The 21,978-nt window shown below is 41.6% G+C and overlaps 1 protein-coding gene across 1 annotated transcript in view; it reads left to right on the forward strand.

Annotated features, from left to right (window-relative positions):
* The window catches only part of LOC129853154 (kinase non-catalytic C-lobe domain-containing protein 1-like), a 73,681-nt gene extending 65,694 nt beyond the window's left edge, over positions 1-7,987 (forward strand). Inside the window, exons 29-30 of the mRNA XM_055918891.1 lie at positions 1,908-2,065; positions 4,771-7,987. Of these exons, the coding sequence (XP_055774866.1) occupies positions 1,908-2,065; positions 4,771-5,002 (390 nt within the window). The 3' untranslated portion in view covers positions 5,003-7,987. The remainder of the gene's footprint in view (positions 1-1,907; positions 2,066-4,770) is intronic.
* Positions 7,988-21,978: the final 13,991 nt, after the last annotated feature.

Raw genomic sequence — 21,978 nt, forward strand, 5'->3', positions numbered from 1 at the left:
GCCAGCATTTTGTTATATGCTTTTTTAAATTATGCTACCAGGCATCACACCGTATTCTCTTTTGAGAACGGCTGGAGGCTATATAAAGTTGAAGTCGGAAGTTTACATACACTTAGGTTGGAGTCTTTAAAACTCGTTTTTCAACCACTCCACAAATTTCTGGTTCACAAACTATAGTTTTGGCAAGTCGGTTAGGACATCTACTTTGTGCATGACTCAAGTCATTTTTCCAACAATTGTTTACAGACAGATTATTTCACTTATAAGTTTACATACACTAAGTTGACTGTGCCTTTAAACAGCTTGGAAAATTCCAGAAAATGATGTCATTGCTTTAGAAGACTCTGAGAGGCTAATTGACATCGTTTCAGTCAGTTGGAGGTGTACCTATGGATGTATTTCAAGGCCTACCTTCAAACTGTGCCTCTTTGCTTGACATCATGGGAAAATCTAAAGAAATCAGCCAAGACCGCAGAAACTTAAATTGTAGACCTCCACAAGTCTGGTTCATCATTGGGAGCAATTTCCAAACGCCTGAAGGTACCACATTCATCTGTACAAACAATAGTACGCAAGTATAAACACCATGGGACCACGCAGCCGTCATACCGCTCAGAAAGGAGATGCGTTCTGTCTCCTAGAGATGAACATACTTTGGTGTGAAAAGTGCAAATCAATCCCAGAACAACAGCAAAGGACCTTGTGAAGATGCTGGAGGAAACAGGTACAAAAGTATCTATATCCACAGTAAAACGAGTCCTATATCAACATAACCTGAAAGGCCGCTCAGCAAGGAAGAAGCCACTACTCCAAAACCGCCATAAAAAAGCCAGACAACGGTTTGCAACTGCACATGGGGACAAAGATCGTAGTTTTTGGAGAAATGTCCTCTGGTCTGATGAAACAAAAATAGAGCTGTTTGGCCATAATGACCATCGTTATGTTTTGAGGAAAAAGGGGGATCTTGCAAGCCGAAGAACACCATCCCAACTGTGAAGCACGGGGGTGGCAGCATCATGTTGTGAGGGTGCTTTGTTGCAGGAGGGACTGGTGCACTTCACAAAATAGATGGCATCATGAGGTAGGAAAGTTATGTGGATATATTGAAGCAGCATCTCAAGACATCAGTCAGAAAGTTAAAGCTTTGTCGCAAATGGGTCTTCCAAATAGACAATAACCCCAAGCATACTTCCAAAGTTGTGGCAAAATGGCTTAAGGTAAAGAAAGTCAAGGTATTGGAGTGGCCATCACAAAGCCTTGACCTCAATCCTATAGAAAATGTGTGGGCAGAACTGAAAAAGCGTGTGCGAGCAAGGAGACCTAGAAACCTGACTCAGTTACACCAGCTCTGTCAGGAGGAATGGGCCAAAATTCACCCAACTTATTGTGGGAAGCTTGTGGAAGACTACCTGAAACATTTGACTGAAGTTTAACAATTTAAAGGCAAGGCTACCAAATACTAATTGAGTGTATGTAAACTTCTGACCCACTGGGAATGTGTTGAAAGAAATAAAAGCTGAAATAAATCATTCTCTCTACTATTATTCTGACATTTCACATTCTTAAAATAAAGTGGTGATCCTAACTGACCTAAAACAGGGCATTTTTACTAGGATTAAATGTCAGGAATTTTTAAAAACTGAGTTTAAATGTATTTGGGTAAGGTGTATGTAAACTTCTGACTTCAACTGTAGAACCAAACTTGATGCAATATATTCTCAAAGAACACACATGCCGACTTTGCAAAGATGAGGAAAAGTAATGTGCCAAACTTCATAGCTTGTTTTTTCATGAAAAGTTCAAGATGTTATAAATCAAGGGAAGAGTAAGACATCTCTCTATCTCTCCCCCACTTTCTCTTTCTATCCCTCTTTTTTTTATCTCTCACCTCTCCCTCCCTCTGTCAGGTCTTTCTGAAGAGTGATAACCTGTGTCTGATGGGAGGGGATCATGTGAGGAGGAGACCCACCCTCCCTGCTGCCCACATCCTGGCCATGCACATCCAGCAGCTGGAGATAGGAGCCTTCACTCTGACCAGCGGTGCCTATAAGTGGCCAAAACTTAGGTGAATGAGCGTAATGCAACATCTCAGGGCCAGTTTTCTGTAAAGAGATTAGGTCTAGTCCTGGAGTCAAAAGGATATTCTATGGAGAATCTGAATGGAGAATTGTACGTGGTTTAAGTCCAGGACTAGGCTTATTCAGAGTTCACGGAAACCAGCACATAAAGTCCTGGGCCTGTATTCACAAACCATCTCAGAGTAGGAGTGGTAATCTAGTATAAATTTAGCCTTTTAGATCATAATGAATAATATAAAAAAATGTGACTTACACTATATATTCAAAAGTATGTGGACAACCTTTCAAATTAGTGGATTTGGCTTTTTCAGCCACACCCATTGCTGACAGGTGTATAAAATCGAGCACACCGCCATGTAATCTCCATTGACAAACATTGGCAGTAGAATGGTCTTACTGGTGAGCTCAATGACTTTCAATGTGGCACCGTCATAGGATGCCACCTTTCCAACAAGTCAGTCAGTTCGTAAAATTTCTGCACTGCTAGAGCTGTCCCGGTCAACTGTAAGTGGAAACGCATAGGAGCAACAATGGCTCAGCCGCGAAGTGGTAGGCTACACACGTTTACAGAACGGGACCACCGAGTGCTGAAGCACGTAGAGCGTAACAATTGTCTGTCCTCGGTTGCAACACTCACTACCGAGTTCCAAACTGCCTCTGGAAGCAACGTCAGCACAATAATTGTTCGTCGGGTGCTTCATGAAATGGGTTTCCGTGGCCGAGCAGCCGCACACAAGACTTCGGCTGGAGTGGTGTAAAGCTCGCCGCCATTAGACTCTGGAGCGGTGGGAATACGTTCTCTGGAGTGGTGAATCACGCTTCACCATCTGGCAGTCCACCGTTCAAATCTGGGTTTGACGGATGCCTGGAGAATGTTTGCTGCCCCAATGCATAGTGCCAGCTGTAAAGTTGGCACTATGGTGGAGGAGGAAAAATTGGTCTGGGGGTGTTTTTCATTGTTCGGGCTAGGCCCCTTAGTTCTTAACTCTACAGCATACATTCTAGACGATTCTGAGCTTCCAACTTTGTGGCAACAGTTTGGTTAAGGCCCTTTCCTGTTTCAGCAATGCTATGCTGAAACAAAGCAAGATCCATACAGAAATTGTTTGTCAAGATCAGTGTGGAAGAACTTAACTGACCTGCACAGAGCCCTGACCTCAACCCCATTGAACACAGTTGGGATGAATTGGAACACCGACTGCGAGCCAGCCCTATTCACCCAATCAGTGCTCGACCTCACTTTTATTTATTTTGTATTTATTTAATTAGTTAAGTCAGATAAGAACAAATTCTTATTTTTTTACATTTATTTAACTAGGCAAGTCAGTTAAGATTTTTATTTTATTTTTTATGACAGCCTAGGAACAGTGGGTTAGATGCCTTGTTCAGGGGCAGAATAACAGATTTTTACCTTGTCCGCTCGGGGATTTGATCTTGCAACCTTTCGGTTACTAGTCCAACGCTCTAACCACTAGGCTACCTGCCGCCACTTATTTACAATGACACTGTGCCAATTTTGCGGCTGGTTGTGAGCCTGGAATCAAACCAGGGTCTGTAGTGACGCCTCTAGCACTGAGATGCAGTGCCTTAGACCGCTGCGCCTCTCGGGAGCCTTAATGCTCTTGTGGCTGAATGGAAGCAAGTCCCCATAGAAATGCTCCAACATCTAGTGGAAAGCCTTCCCAGAAGAGTGGAGGCTGTTATAGCAGCAAAGGGGGGACCAACTCCATATTAATGCCCATAATTTTGGAATGAGATGTTGAACGAGCAAGTGTCCACATACTTTTGGTCATGTAGTATATATAGCTCTTTTCAATGAACCAAAGTCAATTATATGGACAGAGAGAACCTGATCCTAGATCAGCACTCCTACTCTGAGATGCGTTGTGATCTGGGTCTGGAAAATCATATAGCCTACACTAGGCCTATACACTCATCCATCTACTGGCCTATAGCATTCATTTGCACTTATCTGCAAGTGAGATTAATGAATCTACTCTGGTCGCCTTTTGCAATGACATGGATATCATCCTGACACTCATTCTTTAATGTTGTAAACTTGATATTAACTTTCTCCCTTGATGTAATGAAGTGGGCCAAGTTGCCACCAAACGAGATTCCCTGTGTCCTTCTACCCACTCAAATATGGCGGACAGATGCTGGGTTCACCGAAAGTTGTGGCAGACGGTAATGACACAGCTGCCCATTCCATGGCAGTCGTGTAGGATTTGGGTTCCTCTACGAAAGCTAGCACACAGCCAGATGGTGTATCGGGATGGTGTGTGATTTTGGGAGATGTGGCACGCCAGGTGTTCTGAGATGCATTGATGTTGACAGATGCTGGGGTCATAAAGGGTCATGGTGAGAGGCAGCGTCACAGCTGGTTATGACAGACCCTACGTTCCCCCACTACTGTGCAAATCAGGTCACTTATTGTACTGTATATGATGCAAGTGTTTAGTAACGTGGTGCCAAATTATGAGTATGTTCCTGCCGCAGATTAACAATAGCAAACTCCTATTTCTCCTTTTCACTCTCTCTGTCTTGTCCTCCAACTCCATGGTGGCTGCAACTTCAATCTCTGCTTTTGTCCTAATTTTATGTACTTTCTTGTCTCCCTTCTTTACCGCTCTATCTGCTCTCCCCCCTATATCTTTATCTCTCTCCTGCTCTCTCCTTCCTCACTCTCCAGGACCATAGCGAAGGTGGTGAGTCAGGTGCATGCGTTCCAGGAGACAGTGTACTCCTTCACTCCTGACCTGGAGCTGCAGGCCTACCTAAGACTACGCATCGACCACCTCAGCGGCTGTGACATCCCCCTGCTGGCTGCCGACAACGAGGCCAACTTCCACCACACCCCCACTGAACGACACACCCGCAGGATCCAGGACACACTAAAGAGGGTGAAGGCCACCTTCCAATGAACTACAGCCTTGCCTGATCTAGGATCAGATTTTCCTTTTAGATCATAATGAATATGATGATATGGACAGAGGGGACCTGGTCCTAGATCAGTACTCATAATGCTTTATGAAATTGGGCCCTGGTCAGACAACTACTCAACAGACCCCAAACCCCCCATGCCCCACTGAGTTACTTTGGTAGCAGAGACTGGGTGGGTGTCTCTATTTATTGGTAATAACTTTGATTAGACATTATGAGGACGGTCTTATTTGAACACAATGACAGAGCCACATGAAGGCATTCAAGGTGGATCATTTTGACTTCACTCTGATTGTATACAGTGAGCAGTCCAGCTCAATCCCCCACATTGCACCCCATGGCATGACAACCCACTGCACACCTCTAACTCCTTGATTATCTCCAAAGTAGAGTACAAAGTCATCTGAAAAATATAATTGTTTCTTTTGATATTAGAGTAGAGAAGAGGAGAAAACAGTATTGGACTTTTTAAGGGGAAGAACGATTGGTTCTGTTGGTTGGTTCTGTTGGTCTGACAGATATGCTTTTTTACCTGTGAAAATGTTCAACAACAAACAGAATGATTTTGAATTTTTCACAACAACATTTCACAACATCTTTATCTAGCACTGGTGGAGGCATATGGATCACATTTCTCTCTCATGTACACCATTTTGATTGCTAGTCTCTAAGACAACACAATAATGATAATGTTTCATAAAGAGATGACATCATGTCTTTAATTCACTGAGCGTTATGTATTATAGCTCAATTAGATTTGAAAAGTGAGATATTTTGATATAACCACAGATAGGTAATTACCATATTCAACTCTCCAGATCACCATCTGAATGCATTGCCAATAGCTACTTGACTTGATAATTACAGTATTTCAAGATACTAAAAATGGATTAAACTCATGATGTAATTTGCTATTACGGCTAAATCAGGGATGGGCAAACTGGAGGGTCGCGTGCCGCACCCCTTTTGTAGTCCCGGGGATCAATTTCTAAATATAAATACAGTACCAGTCAAACATTTGGACACACCAACTCATTCAAGGGTGTGCAAAGCTGTCATCAAGGCAAAGGGTGGCTTCTTTGAAGAATCTAAAATCTAAAATATATGTTGATTTGTTTAACACTTTTTTGGTTACTGCTTGATTCTATATGTGTTATTTCATAGTGTTGATGTCTTCACTGTTATTCTACAATGTAGAAAATAGTAAAAAGAAAGAAAAACCCTGGAATACTGTCTATATTGGAACTCAATCGGGGTCTCTGCTTACTGTTGCGAGGTAGGATAGTAGAATAGATAAGTTCAATTTCAAAAATTGGTTGTGCATCAGCAGTTTTTCTCAGTCACTGAAAGTCACTCAATTAACCCATGTCAGCCACCAAAATATTTAATTGGTAAATTAGTCGAGTGGCCAGCTATTGATTTTTGAATTCACTCTAACTGAAATATATTAAAAAACTGCAAACATTTCTCTCCACCCTATAGCAAAACGTGTAGAAGACAGCTAAAGACAGCTCCGACTACATGTGTGGGTATGGATGTGGGTGCTCAAGCCACTGAGGCCCCTCATGAGTTCAGATTATTTGTGGCCCCCACCCCCATCAAAGTTGCCCATCCCTGGACTAAATGAATGCAAATGCCTGAATAGTTGCTATATTTTTTTCTAAAACGAACTGTGTTCATGTTGGAATGAAACTACAGTATAAGCTACAAACTGCTGCATAGGCACGCTTGCAAAGATGACATTTGTGTGATTTGTAAACAAATTGAAATGAATCGTCTGAAACATCAAAGATTACAAGGTAGCTTACTTTGAATTTTTTAAATCCTTGACATTGTGCAAGGAGGCATGCATTTGTAACTACTGCACTTACTTAATTACCATATAGGTTAAATACATCATTTTAATGGCAATTAATATAACTTAATAGGATGTCAATGTGTTAAATATGTTCGTATGATTATGCCTATTTGTTGTATTTTACCACATATGTTCATATATTTTCTGACGTAAACATTTCTTTCACGATGTTATATCAATAATCAACCAAGGACACGGATGTGGCCTACCATGCTCAAAATGTGTAGCAAACTCAATCTATTAAAAGTATGTATTATAGAAGTGTTGTACTTATATTGTTGTATGCATTTATAGAAATACAGCATTATAAATATACCTGATCACTGAAGATCAGAGAGGAGAGCTTATCACAGTGGCAGACTCACTGTGCGCGTGTGTTGGTGTGTGAAAATTGGGCTTCCGAATTGTCTCGGACTATAAATAGGGCCTTGCCACAGAGGCGAGGAAACGCTTTGTATGGAGGGGACTTCCCCGGCGGCATCCCGTGAGGACCAGACAGCTTCCGTTGTTATCTGACGGGACCAGGGCGCATCTTCAAAGCACACGAGATAAAGGGTCGTAATTGGGAGGCCAAGCCTTCACACGAACAGTCAGATCATTGACAAAGGAGACATTCAACATATCCTTATCTGCATTGTCATAGCTAAGCGATCCTTTTTAGGGTTATTGTCCGACAGATGCTGGGGGAATTACCATCTGAAGAGGCTGAAACACTTGAAAGGTTTCACGTACAGAGAAAGGACACCCGGCAACATTGGCCTGGTTGGATCATTTGGGTTGACCAACTTTCGTCAACGTCCCATTTCCTGATTTTTTTGGGGCACATTCTTTTTCCAGAACATGCCATTTTGGATAGGCATGTTTGGGGATGCTTTACTCAGTAGTATGCATCACCAAAAATGTAGCAATTCTAGACGTTTTTCAGACTTATTTACAGCTTGCGCTCCACGATTTACATTTCAACTGGCAGACAATTGTGTTGCTGCTGTAATACCTTTGATCTGTAATGTTTCAACCGACTGAGCCAAATGCGGGTTGTTGGACCAGCATTTGGCCCCAGTGCTCACCGGGGTATCAAAGATGTTAATATTAAACCATAAGAGCAGTTTTGTACTTGCCTTTATTTTACATTTGATTTTAGTGTCGGGCAAAGGGCTGACATTTAGGAAGGCATTATGCAGATGATCAGACTCCCATACAATGGGGTTATACAAGTTTGGCAATGTTGATTATTATATCCGAATGGTCAGCTATAATAAAATAGTATTCCCTTCCAATCCTAAATCAGAGGTAAATAGAGGCCACAGACAGTCATTGCCTGGAAATTAAGTTTAGGCCAATTATCACAAGGAACACTCTTGGAAAAAATGGTTTCAAAAGGGTTATTTGGCTGTCCCCATAGGAGAACCCTATTTGGTTCAAAGTAGAACCCTTTTTGTTTCCAGGTAGAACCCCCTGTGAAAGGGGTTCTACATGGTACACAAAGTTTTTTTTCCTGGAAACAAAATGGTTCTACCTTGAACCAAAAAGGTTTCTTCAAAGGGTTCTCCTATTGGCACAGCCTAAGAACCGTTTTAGGTTCTAGGTAGCACCTTTTTTTCCTAAGAGTGTACAGATCTAGACACTGACATGTTGCAGCATGATGTTACAAGTTTAGTCATATTTAGGTTTCTGTTTTAGTAGGTCTGTGGCAAACGCCTGTTATCTTGATTAGAACGTGGTTTTAATTGGTCTGCTGTTTTCAGTGTGATCTTCTCCGTTATGGAATAGGCTACAAATTAAACGTCAAGTCGTTGTAGGCCTATATGCCTCTACATATCATAACCTAAGAACTCTGAAGCAGAGGTGGACTCTCAATGTGATGTTTCTGTATATTTTCAGCTGGGGTGAACAAATGTAACCCATCTGGGCAAAAACTGGTTGAATCAACGTTGTTTTACTAGTTGATTTCACAGTAGTTGACTACTCAACCAAATGTAAATCAAAACTAGTCGTTGAACTGATGTCTTCGCCCAGTGAGATGAGCTCTACTGGTTCTCACAGACTTGCTGGCGCCAGGCTTTCACACACTCACAGTATGTGAAGACTTCAATAAGGACCCATTAGGACCTAATCATTGAGAATCGATCAGGTGTTAATGCGCTTTTGCAAATGCAAATCTTGGAGAGGGCCAGGTCTATATATGGCGGGCCATCTCACAATATTCTCTGACCATCCTCGGATAGTTTGCTGAGCTCATGGAAGCAAACATATTCAATAACTTCACTTTAGACTGGTTGGCGAAGAGCCATCACGACACCATCAAGAAAGAAGGACCTGTGGACACTGGACCTGTGGATACTATGCTAACCCACTCCAAACCCCATGTCCCATGCATGGTCCAGCCTCGACCGCCAACCTCTTATAACAAGGTCTACCTCCAGCCAAAGCCAAAGATCACAAGGTTTGAAATCACGAATTCCACTGAAAAACCCACAAATCTAGAATCCAAACAGTCTGTAGCCTGTTTCTGACCGTTTGAGCAGACACATGCACATTTGTGGCCTGCTGGAGGTCATTTTGCAGGGCTCTGGCATTGCACCTCCTTGCACAAAGGCGGAGGTAGCGGTCCTGCTGCTGGGTTGTTGCCCTCCTACGGCCTCCTCCACGTCTCCTGATGTACTGGCCTGTCTCCTGGTAGTGCCTCCATGCTCTGGACACTACGCTGACAGACACAGCAAACCTTTTGCCACAGCTCGCATTGATGTGCCATCCTGGATGAACTGCACTACCTGAGCCACTTGTGTGGGTTGTAGACTCCGGAATCACTCCATTTTTGGGGGTGTCTTGCTAATTGCCTATAATTTCCACCTTTTGTCTATTCCATTTGCACAACAGCATGTGGAATTTATTGTCAATCAGTGTTGCTTCCTAAGTGGACAGTTTGATTTCACAGAAGTGTGATTGACTTGGAGTTACATTGTGTTGTTTAAGTGTTCCCTTTATTTTTTTGAGCAGTGTAATACACGTATAATCCAAAAAGTAAAAAGAAAGAAATGAAGACATTTCAGAAGCAATCCAATTAACAACACAAATAGCACTATAACAGTAATCCAAATGCAATCTATGCGTAGCTACACCGGATGAACTTACACATGATATACTAAGAATGATATGTACAGCAGTAGATTAATGAAATCAAACCAAATCCAAATGTATTGGTCACATGCCGCCCAATACAAAAGTCAAATGCTTACTTATGAGCCCATTTCCAACAAAAAAAGTGAAATAAAAAAGGAAATAGTAACACAAGAAAATAACAGTAACGAGGCTATATACAATGAGTACCAGTGCCAAGTCGACATTGCAGGGGTAGGAGGTAGTTCAGGTAATTGAGGTAATATTGTATGTACATGTTGGTAGGGGTAAAAATTACTAGGCAATCAGGATATAATAATAAACAAGTAGCAGTAGCATATGTGAAGAGTGTGTGTGTGTGTGGCATCAATATGCATGTGTGAGTGTGTATTGTGTGTTTGAGCGTATGTAGTGTATGTTGGAGTGCCAGTGTAGTATGTGTGAGTGTGTGGGTAGAGTAGTGAGTGTGCATAGAGCCAGTGCAAGAGCGATTAGAGTGAGCTATGTCAACAATCCCGTATATAAATATATATGCTGTGTGTACAAAAACAGTTGAACTAAAATACAATCTAAAGTAGTAGAAATACACTGAACAAATTTCAATGCAACATGTAAAGTGTTGGTCCCATGTTTCATGAGCTGAAATAAAAGATCCCAGAAATGTTCCATACACAGAAAAATATAATTTCTCTCAAATTTTGTGCACAAATGTGTTTACATCTCCGTTAGTGATCATTTCTCATTTGCCAAGATAATCCATCCACCTGACAGGTGTGGCATATAATGAAGCTGATTAAACAGTCATGATCATTACACAGGTGTGTTGGGGATAATAAAAGGCCCCTCTAAAATGTGCAGTTTTATCACTCAACACAATGCTAAAATGTCTCAAATTTTGAAGGAGTGTGCAATTGGCATGCTGACTGCAGGAATGTCTACCAGAGCTGTTTCCAGACACTTTAATGTTAATTTGTCTACCATAAGCCGCCGTCGTTTTTAGAGAATTTGGCAGTACATCCAAGCGGCCTCACAACCGCAGACCATGTGTAACCACACCACATCCGGCTTCTTCACCTACGGGATCGTGTAAGACCAGCCACCTGGACAGTTGATGAAACTGTGGGTTTGCACAACTGAAACATTTCCGCAGAAACCGTTTCAGGGAAAGCTGCATGCTCAACAGGGTCTTAACCTAAATGCAGTTTGTCGTTGTAACCGACTTCAGTGGGCAAATGCGCACCTTCGATGGCCACTAGCACGCATCTGTGAAGTGTGGCCACTAGCACACATCTGTGAAGTGTGCTCTTCACAGATGTATCCCGGTTTCAACTGTACCGGGCAGGTGGCAGACAGCGTGTATGGCGTCATGTGGGAGAGTGGTTTGCTGATGTCAATGTTGTGAATAGACTGCCCCCTGGCCATGCTGCTGCTCCAGTTTCAACTGTTCTGCCTGCGGCTATGGAACCCTAACCTGTTCACCGGACGTGTTACCTGTCCCAGACCTGCTGTTTTCAACTCTCTAGAGACAGCAGGAGCGGTAGAGATACTCTCAATGATCGGCTATGAAAAGCCAACTGATATTTACTCCTGAGGTGCTGACCTGTTGCACCCTCGACAACTACTGTGATTATTATTATTTGACCATGCTGGTCATTTATGAACATTTGAACATCTTGGCCATGTTCTGTTATAATCTCCACCCGGCACAGCCAGAAGAGGACTGGCCACCCCTCATAGCCTGGTTCCTCTCTAAGTTTTTTCCTAGGTTATGGCCTTTCTAGGGAGTTTTTCTTAGCCACCGTGCTTCTACACCTGCATTGCTTGCTGTTTTGGATTTTAGGCTGGGTTTCTGTACAGCACTTTGAGATATCAGCTGATGTAAGAAGGGCTATATAAATACATTTGATATGATTTGATTTTGGTGGAGGTGGGGTTATGGTATGGGCAGACATAAGCTATGGACAACGAACACAATTGCATTTTATTGATGGCAATTTGAATGCACAGAGATACCGTGACGAGATCCTGAGGTCCATTGTCATGCCATTCATCCGCCATCATCATTTTATGATAATGTACGGCCCCATGTCACACGGATCTGTTCATAATTCCTGGAGGCTGAAAATGTCCCAGTTCTTCCATGGCCTGCATACTCACCAGACATGTCACCCATTGAGCATGTTTGGGATGCTCTGGATCGATGTCTATGACAGCGTGTTCCAGTTCCCGCAAATATCCAGCAATTTCGCACAGCCATTGAAGAGGAGTGGGACAAACATTCTACAAGCCAAATTTAACAGCCTGACGAATTCTATGGAAGGAGATGTGTCGCGCTGCATGAGACAAATGGTGGTCACACCAGATACCGACTGGTTTTCTGATCCACGCCCCTACCTTTGTTTTAAGGTATCAGTTGCATATCTGTACTCCCAGTCATGTGACATTTGACTTAATTCCCTCATAACTCCACCACCACCTTTAGACACGGAGGAACCATGAATAAGGTCATGCAGACATGCCTGTTCTAAGTGGGAAAAGCATCTATTTGATTTTTTTCTGATAGAAATAATTAGCATTCTTCATGAACTGTAAATGATATGTTGATAAGAACTATTGATAAGACCAAGGTAAATGAGTAATCCATTTGGAGGAGGCGTTTCTAACTACACATAGCAACTGTTTTAGATACTTTTTCCTTATGATCCCCGGTGAGGAACGTGAAACCAGCCATATGGACGCAAACTGAAAATCATATATCAACGTGATATGTAAATGCTGCCCATTTTACACAGTGAAGTAGGCTATAAATAGTCGTGCCATTATTCAGAATATTAATTGTGTACCCTGATCATTTGCGTTGATGAAAATTGGAGACCCAAGCTGTAGGCTTCTTTAGAGCTGAACCTGCCAAATTGATGTTTGTGCTTCAGAGCGTTTTAATTATACGCAGGGGCTTTTTTGCCATTTGTATCATGTTCAGTATTAGCCACTATCGGGAACCACCGTCAGTAGTACCCACATACATTTATAGCTGTCTTTAGTGCTAGTATTTTTCCATTTGTAGCTTACATTCGGCATCATTCCATTCCGTTAACCTTTCTTTCCTCTGTCAAGTCTGTGTAGTTGTTCCTGAGGGTTGCTAGCATTAGTGGATCATATTAGGCTAATGTTGCGCAATAATTTGTAGCCTATTTGAATCATGGAACTCAGACCGTATGTAGCACGTTTAGTGATGACTGGACCTTTGTCATACAACTAAGGATTAGAAAGGATTAGGGTAGATTTATAGGACAATTGTTCAAATTTTATTGTACACTTTCTTCCATGTTCCAATAGTTCATGCATGGAACTTGAATGTGACAACTTTCAGGATAAATCAAACCACTGTAGTTTTGATTCCTCAATATATTTATTGTGTAAAGACTCTTCAAACCATTTTTTCCTTATGATTTATACATACTTTCCTAACCCAAAAAGGTGCCTAAATAATAATATACAACATCCAAGTCTTTTTAAATCTACCAGTTGGTGCTGAAACGGAGATGAATATGCATATATTTAGATAGCTTTATATCATTGATCCCTACATTCTGAACCCCTTCTCTCAATGTATTCTAGTGAGTCTGTTGACAAAATTCTAATTAAAAGGTGGACCATATTTAAAAGGATGGCTTAAGATAAATGTACTGAAAACCCTACTGAATGAAAACTCCACGAGATAATCTGTTGGCCAACAAGTGGGAGGGTTTTCAACTGTTGAATTAATTAAACTATTAAGTGCGCTCAAGGGAACCATGCCTGCAAAGCGCCTGCAAAGCCCTATTAAGCACCAAAGCAGAGCTTTGCAAGCTTCCGACCAACCTCAATTCACTGTTAATTTTTTAAAACATGAGACACCAAACGCGTTCACTGGGACGGAACTCGAGGTTCCACTAGTACAGTACATAGCAATCTAGTTGATCGGCCTTCAGTTTTAGTGCCGCCCCCATTTTTGGAATAGCCTACAAAACTCCCTACATCTTGACTCGCTGGTGCCTTTAGGGCAGTTTAGTACTCAAATGTTGAATTCATTGAATGAGAATCGCAAATGTTTGGATTGAATGTAAATAATTGTATTTGTGGTGTTTGAAGCTGTATGATTGAATCTGTAATTTGTAGTTTATTTTATTTGTATTGATAATTTAGATTTTGTTTGCATTGTTCTCCTCATGGCACCATTTTAAATGAGACCCTGGTCTCAATAGGTTTCCCTAAATTAATAAAAGTGAAATAAAAAAATCCCACTTGTGAGATTGTAACGTGGCTCATCAAATTAATTCAAATTTTATAAATCACATACACGTGATTAGCAGATGTTATTGCGGGTGTAGCGAAATGCTTGTGCTTCTAGCTCCAACAGTGCAGTAATATCTAGAAGTAATATCTAGCAAATTACACAACATATACCCAATACACACTAAGATACAGTAGAATAGTAATGCAAGATATGTCAACATTATTAAGTGAATGAGATACCGTAGAATAGTATAGAAAACAGTATATACATAAACTCAGCAAAAAAAAGAAACATCCTTTTTTCAGGACCCTATCTTTCAAAGATAACTCGTAAAAATCCAAATAACTTCTCATATCTTCATTGTAAATGGTTTAAACACTGTTTCCCATGCTTCAATGAGCCATAAACAACTAATGCACATGCACCTGTGGAACGGTTGTTAACACACTAACAGCTTAGGTAGGCAATTATGGTTACAGTTATGAAAACTTAGGACACTAAAGAGGCCTTTCTACTGACTCTGAAAAACACCAAAAGAAAGATGCCCAGGGTCCCTGCTCATCTGCGTGAACGTGCCTTAGGCATGCTGCAAGGAGGCATGAGGACTGCAGATGTAGCCAGGGAAATAAATGGTCTGGGTCGATGTGTCACAGCATCATCGGATTGAGCTTGTTGTCATTGCAGGCAATCTCAACACTGTGCATTACAGGGAAGACATACTCCTCCCTCATGTGGTACCCTTCCTGCAGGCTCATCCTGACATGAACCTCAAGCATGACAATGCCACCAGCCATACTGCTCGTTCTATGCATGATTTCCTGCAAGACAGGAATGTCAGTGTTCTGCCATGGCCAGCAAAGAGCCCAGAGCTCAATCCCATTAAGCACGTCTAGGACCCGTTGGATCGGAGGGTGAGGGCTAGGGCCATTCCCCCAGAGATGTCCGGGAACTTGCAGGTGCCTTGGTGGAAGAGTAGGGTAGCATCTCACGGCAAGAACTGGCAAATCTGGTGCAGTCCATGAGGAGGAGATGCACTGCAGTACTTAATGCAGATGGTGGCCACACCAGATACTGACTGTTACTTCTGATTTTGACCCATCCCTGTCTCTTTGTTCAGGGACACATTATTCCATTTCTGTTTGTCACATATCTGTGGAACTTGTTCAGTTTATGTTTCAGTTGTTGAATCTTGTTATGGTCATACAAATATTTACACATGTTAAGTTTGCTGAAAATAAACGCAGTTGACAGTGAGAGGTTTGTGAGCTGAGTTTTGCTGAGTTTATGAGATGAGTAATGTCAGATATGTAAATATTAAGTGACTAGGATACCGTAGAGTAGCATAGAATACAGTATATACATATGAGATGAGTAATGCGAGATATGTAAACATTATTAAAGTGACAAATACAGTGAGGATCGTTACAATAGGCTTTACATACATTTATTCTATACCCTATATCGTGAGCAATCATTCACAATCCAATGCAATAGCCCAGGGATGTAAGCACCCAATTATATATGCTACATGTGTCTCTTCCTGACACACGCGCGGACAGACCCCCAGAAAATCCACTGGATGTGGGTGCGTGCACGTCACCTCCCTCTTGTCCACCACAGCAGTGGCACCATACTGTGCTTTAATGTGCATGTCTGTTTGTCTCCAATGCGGTACTTCAAAGGTTAGCTAATGGGAAGATCATGCTCAACAATTAGTTGTAATTGTCCATAGAGTCTGGGGTTTTGTGTGCTGGAGAGCCAGATCTCAGGTTTGATGTTCAGCCTGAGGACACACTTTGATGATGTGATATGATTGCTGAGCCCCTGTGCCTTGAGATGGGGAATTGATAGGACACCTTTGTCTTTGTAAATAAATGTGAAAACCAGTCATTGTCTAGTTGACCATGAACGGATCAATTAAAGTGCGTTCATTTTAAGGAGGTAGACTAGGATCACAAAACCACCCATACAGATAAATACTGACTTATAGCTAAAATGTGGAGGGCAAATACAGTAGGCTATATCATGCAATTATGAAACATTATAGTGATTTTGATCTCCTGATGAGACCAGCGATGAATTCAATTTAGGAACTGCATTAAAACCTGCTATGAAACATGGTCACCAGTTTCACAATGCGCCAGGGGCTTATAGCAAATGCCTATTCAAATTCACAAGTAAACAGAGATCAAATGTGGTTCTCTCACTTTCCGTTTAGGCGTGCTGCTAGCAATCACACCCACTTTAACAGACAGCCAATTGGTCTTCATCGGCAATCAGCCTCACGTTGGCGAGCATACCGCTGGGCGCTTCTGTCTACATCTGACTGCAATCCTAAAGACTGATTCTTATAATTGAACTTCTGTTTTATTATTGAACTTCTGTTTCATTATTTGAGTCACATCTGGTTGATTCCCATTGGGGGAATTCGTATCTAGAATCTAGATGTGTTTCCATCATTGTCCTTTTTGAGAAGATTTTAGGCATTTTTATTAATTGCAAAGAACTAAGTTATATTTATATAATTATCAATATATGTAAACATTTGGAAATTTCGTTTTTCACAAATAAAAATGCGCATTTTTACTATCTTGCTGTTTTTTGCTTGTTTTCGCCATTATGCATGTACTATTCCACATTAGCATCGGCTCAGTCCTTGAAATAGCCTAATTGTATTTTTACCAAGCAGATACTTCTCAATTATCTCCTTAAACAAAAAAAAAGAAGCTTGCCTGCATCTTGGATTGGTCGTATGAAAGAACACAATGCATTAGTCTTAAAAAAAAGCTGTCATTACCGCAATTAATAAGGTCAAGCAACAAACCGTATAATGTCAGCAAACTTTACTTATGGCAGTTACATATTATATGCTAATTTTGTATCGCCCCTGGCATCTATAGGTTTAGCAAATATCATGTCCAGCTGGCATGAGGTGCCTCCTCAAAGGGAAGAATGAAGGGGGTGGCGGGTGTAAGTGGTTTCTTTCTTCAACTCATCTCTTTATGGACACATCATGAGCATAATTATCCTCAATGGTAAGAGAGGACGTATCAATAACGGATTATATTGATGGATATTTTTTTTTATGTATTGTTTTCGTAACAAATTATGTGATGTCTTTTAGGAACACAAACAAAAACACTAAATAATTGCAATTTCACTGCTCAAGAAAATAGCAATTTGTTACATGATCTAATACCGACATTAAGGGTGGTCTTCAACGTTTGATATAAGGCAGTAGGCGGTATAGTTCATTCCGTCTGTCTAGAGCAGCATGTAACGTCATTTGGATGCGTCTGTTTGTCTAATGATGTAGGCAAATATTTCCCGACGACGTCGGGTGTTGTGGCTCCAAGCCTTGACTGCATCTTCAGAGAGGCTGAAAGAGACATCAAAGAGGAGGTAACAAGATCATTGAGCTCTATTGTCTCTCAATCGGAAGATGCACACTTACTCGAGAGGTGCCAGGGAACAGCTCCCTAAAGTCTGCAAGAGGTATAGGCCTATATTGCCTCACCCCAATGTCATTAGTTGATACCAGCTAAATAGGTGGCTGATTGTGTCATTCAGTCATAAACAATTCTGGAGTTATTTGATTGTCCAAACCATTTACCAATGGGAAAATGCATGTTGAAACAGGTCTCATTAAGTGACCTCTTATCGGATGATGCTTAATGTATCTCAACCAGTTCTGAGTGGAGTTGTTTTAAAACACCCAAAAATCTTACACTACACTCAAGGCACGCAGTGCATCTGAGGCCAAACATGACCAGATAGGAATCAGGGCCTACCCAGATAGGAATTAGGGCCAGGGGCTATGTTTAAGGCATGCCTAGATACAGTCCATTCGGAAGGTATTCAGACCCCTTGTCTTTTTACAGCCTTATTCTAAAAATGGATTAAATAAAACCATTTCCTCAGCAAATCTACACACAAAACCACATAATGACAATGCGAAAACAGGCTAGAAATGTTTACAAATGTATTAAAAACAAAAAACAGAAATACCTTATTTACAATATGGAAAAAGTCAAGGGGCCTGAAAACTTTACATTGATTTTGGAAAGGACTCAGACCCCTTGACATTTTCCACATTTTGTTAGCTTACAGCCTTATTCTAAAACTAATTAAATTGTTTCCCCCCACATCAATCTACACACAATACCTCAACGACAAAGCAAAAACAGGTTTTAGAAATGTTTGCAAAAAAAAAAAGAAAATGAAATTATTACATTTACACTTACAATTTCCGCCTAAAATTTAGGAGAATATAACACATTAGATCTGGTAAAAGATAATACAAACAAAACAACATGCGGATTACATTTTTGGGGGGTTCCATCATCTTTGAAATGCAAGAGAAAGGTCATACATTGAGATAGGATTATAGGTGTAATTTAGATGTTGTCCACAAGATGGCAGTTAATGTGTGTGCAAAGTTTCAGACTGATCCAGTGAAGAATAACATTACTACACAATATTTTGTATCAAGTCTGCCAGGAGTTTGCCCAAATGTGCCGAATTGGTCAATTTATACATTTTCAAGTACATAACTATAGAGAACATACAACAATGCTATGGTAATAAAAAAAGGAAGTTTACACACTCCCAGGAATATCATACATGATGGATCAAATCCATTTTTTTTGTCACATTCGCAAACACAACAGGTCCCCTTACAGTGAAATGCTTACTTACGAGCCCCTAACCAACAATGCAGATAAACATTTTAAAAAATCAAAATAAGAAATAAAAGTAACAAGTTTTTAAAGAGCAGCAGTTAAATAACAATAGCTAGACTTTATACAGGGGGGTACCGGTACAGAGTCAATGTGTGGGGGCACCGGTTAGTTGAGGTAATATGTACATGTAGGTAGAGTTATTAAAGTGACTGTGCATGATTACAACAGAGAGTAGCAGCGGTGTACATGGGGGGGGGGGGGGGGGTGCAAATAGTCTGGGTGGCTGTTTGATTAGAAGTACAGGAGTCTGATGGCTTTGGTGTAGAAGCTGTTTTGAAGCCTCTTGGATATAGATTTGGCGCTCCGGTACCGCTTGCCGTGCGGTACCAGAGAGAACAGTCTATGACTAGGGTGGCTGGAGTCTTTGACAATTTTTAGGGCCTTCCTCTGACATCGCCTGGTGGCAGGAAGCTTGGCCCCAGTCATGTACTGGGCCGTACGCACCACCCTCTGTAGTGCCGAGCAGTTGCCATACCAGGCAGTGATGCAACCAGTCAGGATGCTCTCGATGGTGCAGCTGTAGAACCTTTTGAGGATCTGAGGACCCATGCCATATCTTTTCAGTCTCCTGAGGGGGAAGAGGTTTTGTCGTGCCCTCTTCATGACTCTTCATGGTGACTGTCTTGGACCATGTTAGTTTGTTGGTGCTGTGGACACCAAGGAACTTGAAGCTCTCAACCTGCTCCACTACAATCGATGATAATGGGGGCGTGCTCGGTCCACTTTTTCCTGTAGTCCACAATCATCCCCTTTGTCTTGGTCACGTTGAGAGAGAGGTTGTAATCCTGGCACCACACGGCCAGGTCTCTGACCTCCTCCCTATAGGCTGTCTCATCATTGTCGGTGATCAGGCCTACCACGGCTGTGTCATCGGCAAACTTAATGATGGTGTTGGAGTCGTGCCTGGTCGTGCAGTAATGAGTGAACAGGGAGTACAAGAGGGGACTGAGCACGCACCCCTGAGGGGCCCCTGTGTTGAGGACTGGCGTGGCGGATGTGTTGTAACCTACCTTTACCACCTGGGGGCGGCCCGTCCAGTCCAGGATCCAGTTGCAGAGGGAGGTGTTTAGTCCCAAGGTCCTTAGCATATTGATGAGCTTTGAGGACCCTATGATGTTGAACGCTGAGCTGTAGTCAATGAATAGCATTCTCGTGTTCATAGGTGTTCCTTTTGTCCATACGGGAAAGGGAAGTGTTAGGGCGGTATGCAAATTGGAGTGGGTCTAGGGTTTCTGGGATAATGGGGTTGATATGATCCATGGCCAGCCTTTCAAAGCACTTCATGGCTACAGACGTGAGTGCTACGGGACGGCAGTCATTTAGGCAGGTTACCTTAGTGTTCTTGGGCACAGGGACTATGGTGGTCTGCTTAAAACTTGTTGGTATTACAGACACGGACAGGGAGAGGTTGAACATTTCAGTTAAGACACTTGCCAGTTGGTCAGCGCATGCTCGCAGTACACTTCCTGGTAATCCGTCTGGCCCTGCGGCCTTATGAATGTTGACCTGTTTAAATGTCTTTGTCACGGATCTCCCCGATACTGATGCTCATTCTGTTCACCAGTTCCGGAGGTCTATGTCACCGGTTTTCTAAGCTTCACTGAACGGGATTCATTGTCATCAACCCCGGACTGTCTTGTATGATTACACACACCTGGTTCCCATTTCCTCTGATCAGTACATTATATTTGTGCCCTCTGTCTTTGTCAGTTATTGTTCCCATGTCCATTGGTGGTGTGAGTACCTATGCGTTGGCGCAGCAGTTATGCTGCGTGCTATATATATTGTGTGTTATGTGTATCATCCCGTGTCGGTTTACCCTCGCTTTTTTGTTTGGGTACAGCCCAGTGTTTTTGTATAGATGTTGGTTTTGGGTGTCATAAATCTTCTTCTGGCTGCAAGGGAAAGTGTTGAGTAGCCAGTGAAATCGTGCCCATTTCAAACGGCCTCCTACTCAATTCTTGCTCGTACAATATGGATATTATTATTAATATTGGATAGAAAACACTCTCTAGTTTCTAAAACCGTTGGAATTATTTCTCTGAGTGAAACAGAATTCATTTGGCAGCACTTTCCCTGACCAGGAAGTGAAATGTCAGAAATATGTGTTCTGTTCAACTTGATGCCTATATATGGTCATGACACTTAGGAGTCTACTTACACTCCATACGTCTTCCTCTTGGTCTCAAGAGGATGTGAGAGAAGAAATTTTGTGTTCATCTTGGTCAGGGGTGGAATAAAAGCTATTTCTTTGACGTGACCGTCCACTTCCGGTTCTCTGAAACGCGCGACAAGGAAGTGCCATTGCCTTCTGTTTTGCTGCCGTAATAGACGAAAATTATCCCTGGCTCGGAATTTTTTTGATACATGTGAACATATCATCGTAATGTATGTTTTTTCAATATAGTTTAATCAGATTATTGAAATTTTTTCGGGAGTTTTGCCGTGTTCCGTCCTCTGACTGTGTTTACGTCGGAGAGATTTGTGCCACTCGGCTAGTGCCAATGCTAAGTGAAGAGGGAAATTTGCCATTCTGAATCCAAACAACGACTCATCTGGACAGAGGACACCTTGTTCAACATTCTGATGAAAGATCAGCAAAAGTAAGAGCCAATTTATGATGTTATTTCATATGTCTGTCGTGCATGTTGACTGGTCGTGGGCGCCCAAGTTTTTCTGTCTATTGCTGCTATGCTAATATCACGCTACATTTTGTTTGCGCTGTAAAACATTTAATAAATCGGAAATATTGTCTAGAATCACAAGATGCCTGTCTTTCAATTGCTGTACACTATGTATTTTTCAGAAATGTTTTATGATGAGTAATTAGGTATTTGACGTTGGTGTCTGTAAATATTATGGCTGCATTCGGTGCAATTTCTGATTGTAGCTGAAATGTAAACTATGAATTATACCTGAAATATGCAAATTTTTTGAAAAAAACATATGCTATACAATAAATAT

This window comes from Salvelinus fontinalis, chromosome 1, assembly GCF_029448725.1.
Source record: "Salvelinus fontinalis isolate EN_2023a chromosome 1, ASM2944872v1, whole genome shotgun sequence".
Classification (NCBI taxonomy): Eukaryota; Metazoa; Chordata; class Actinopteri; order Salmoniformes; family Salmonidae; genus Salvelinus; species Salvelinus fontinalis.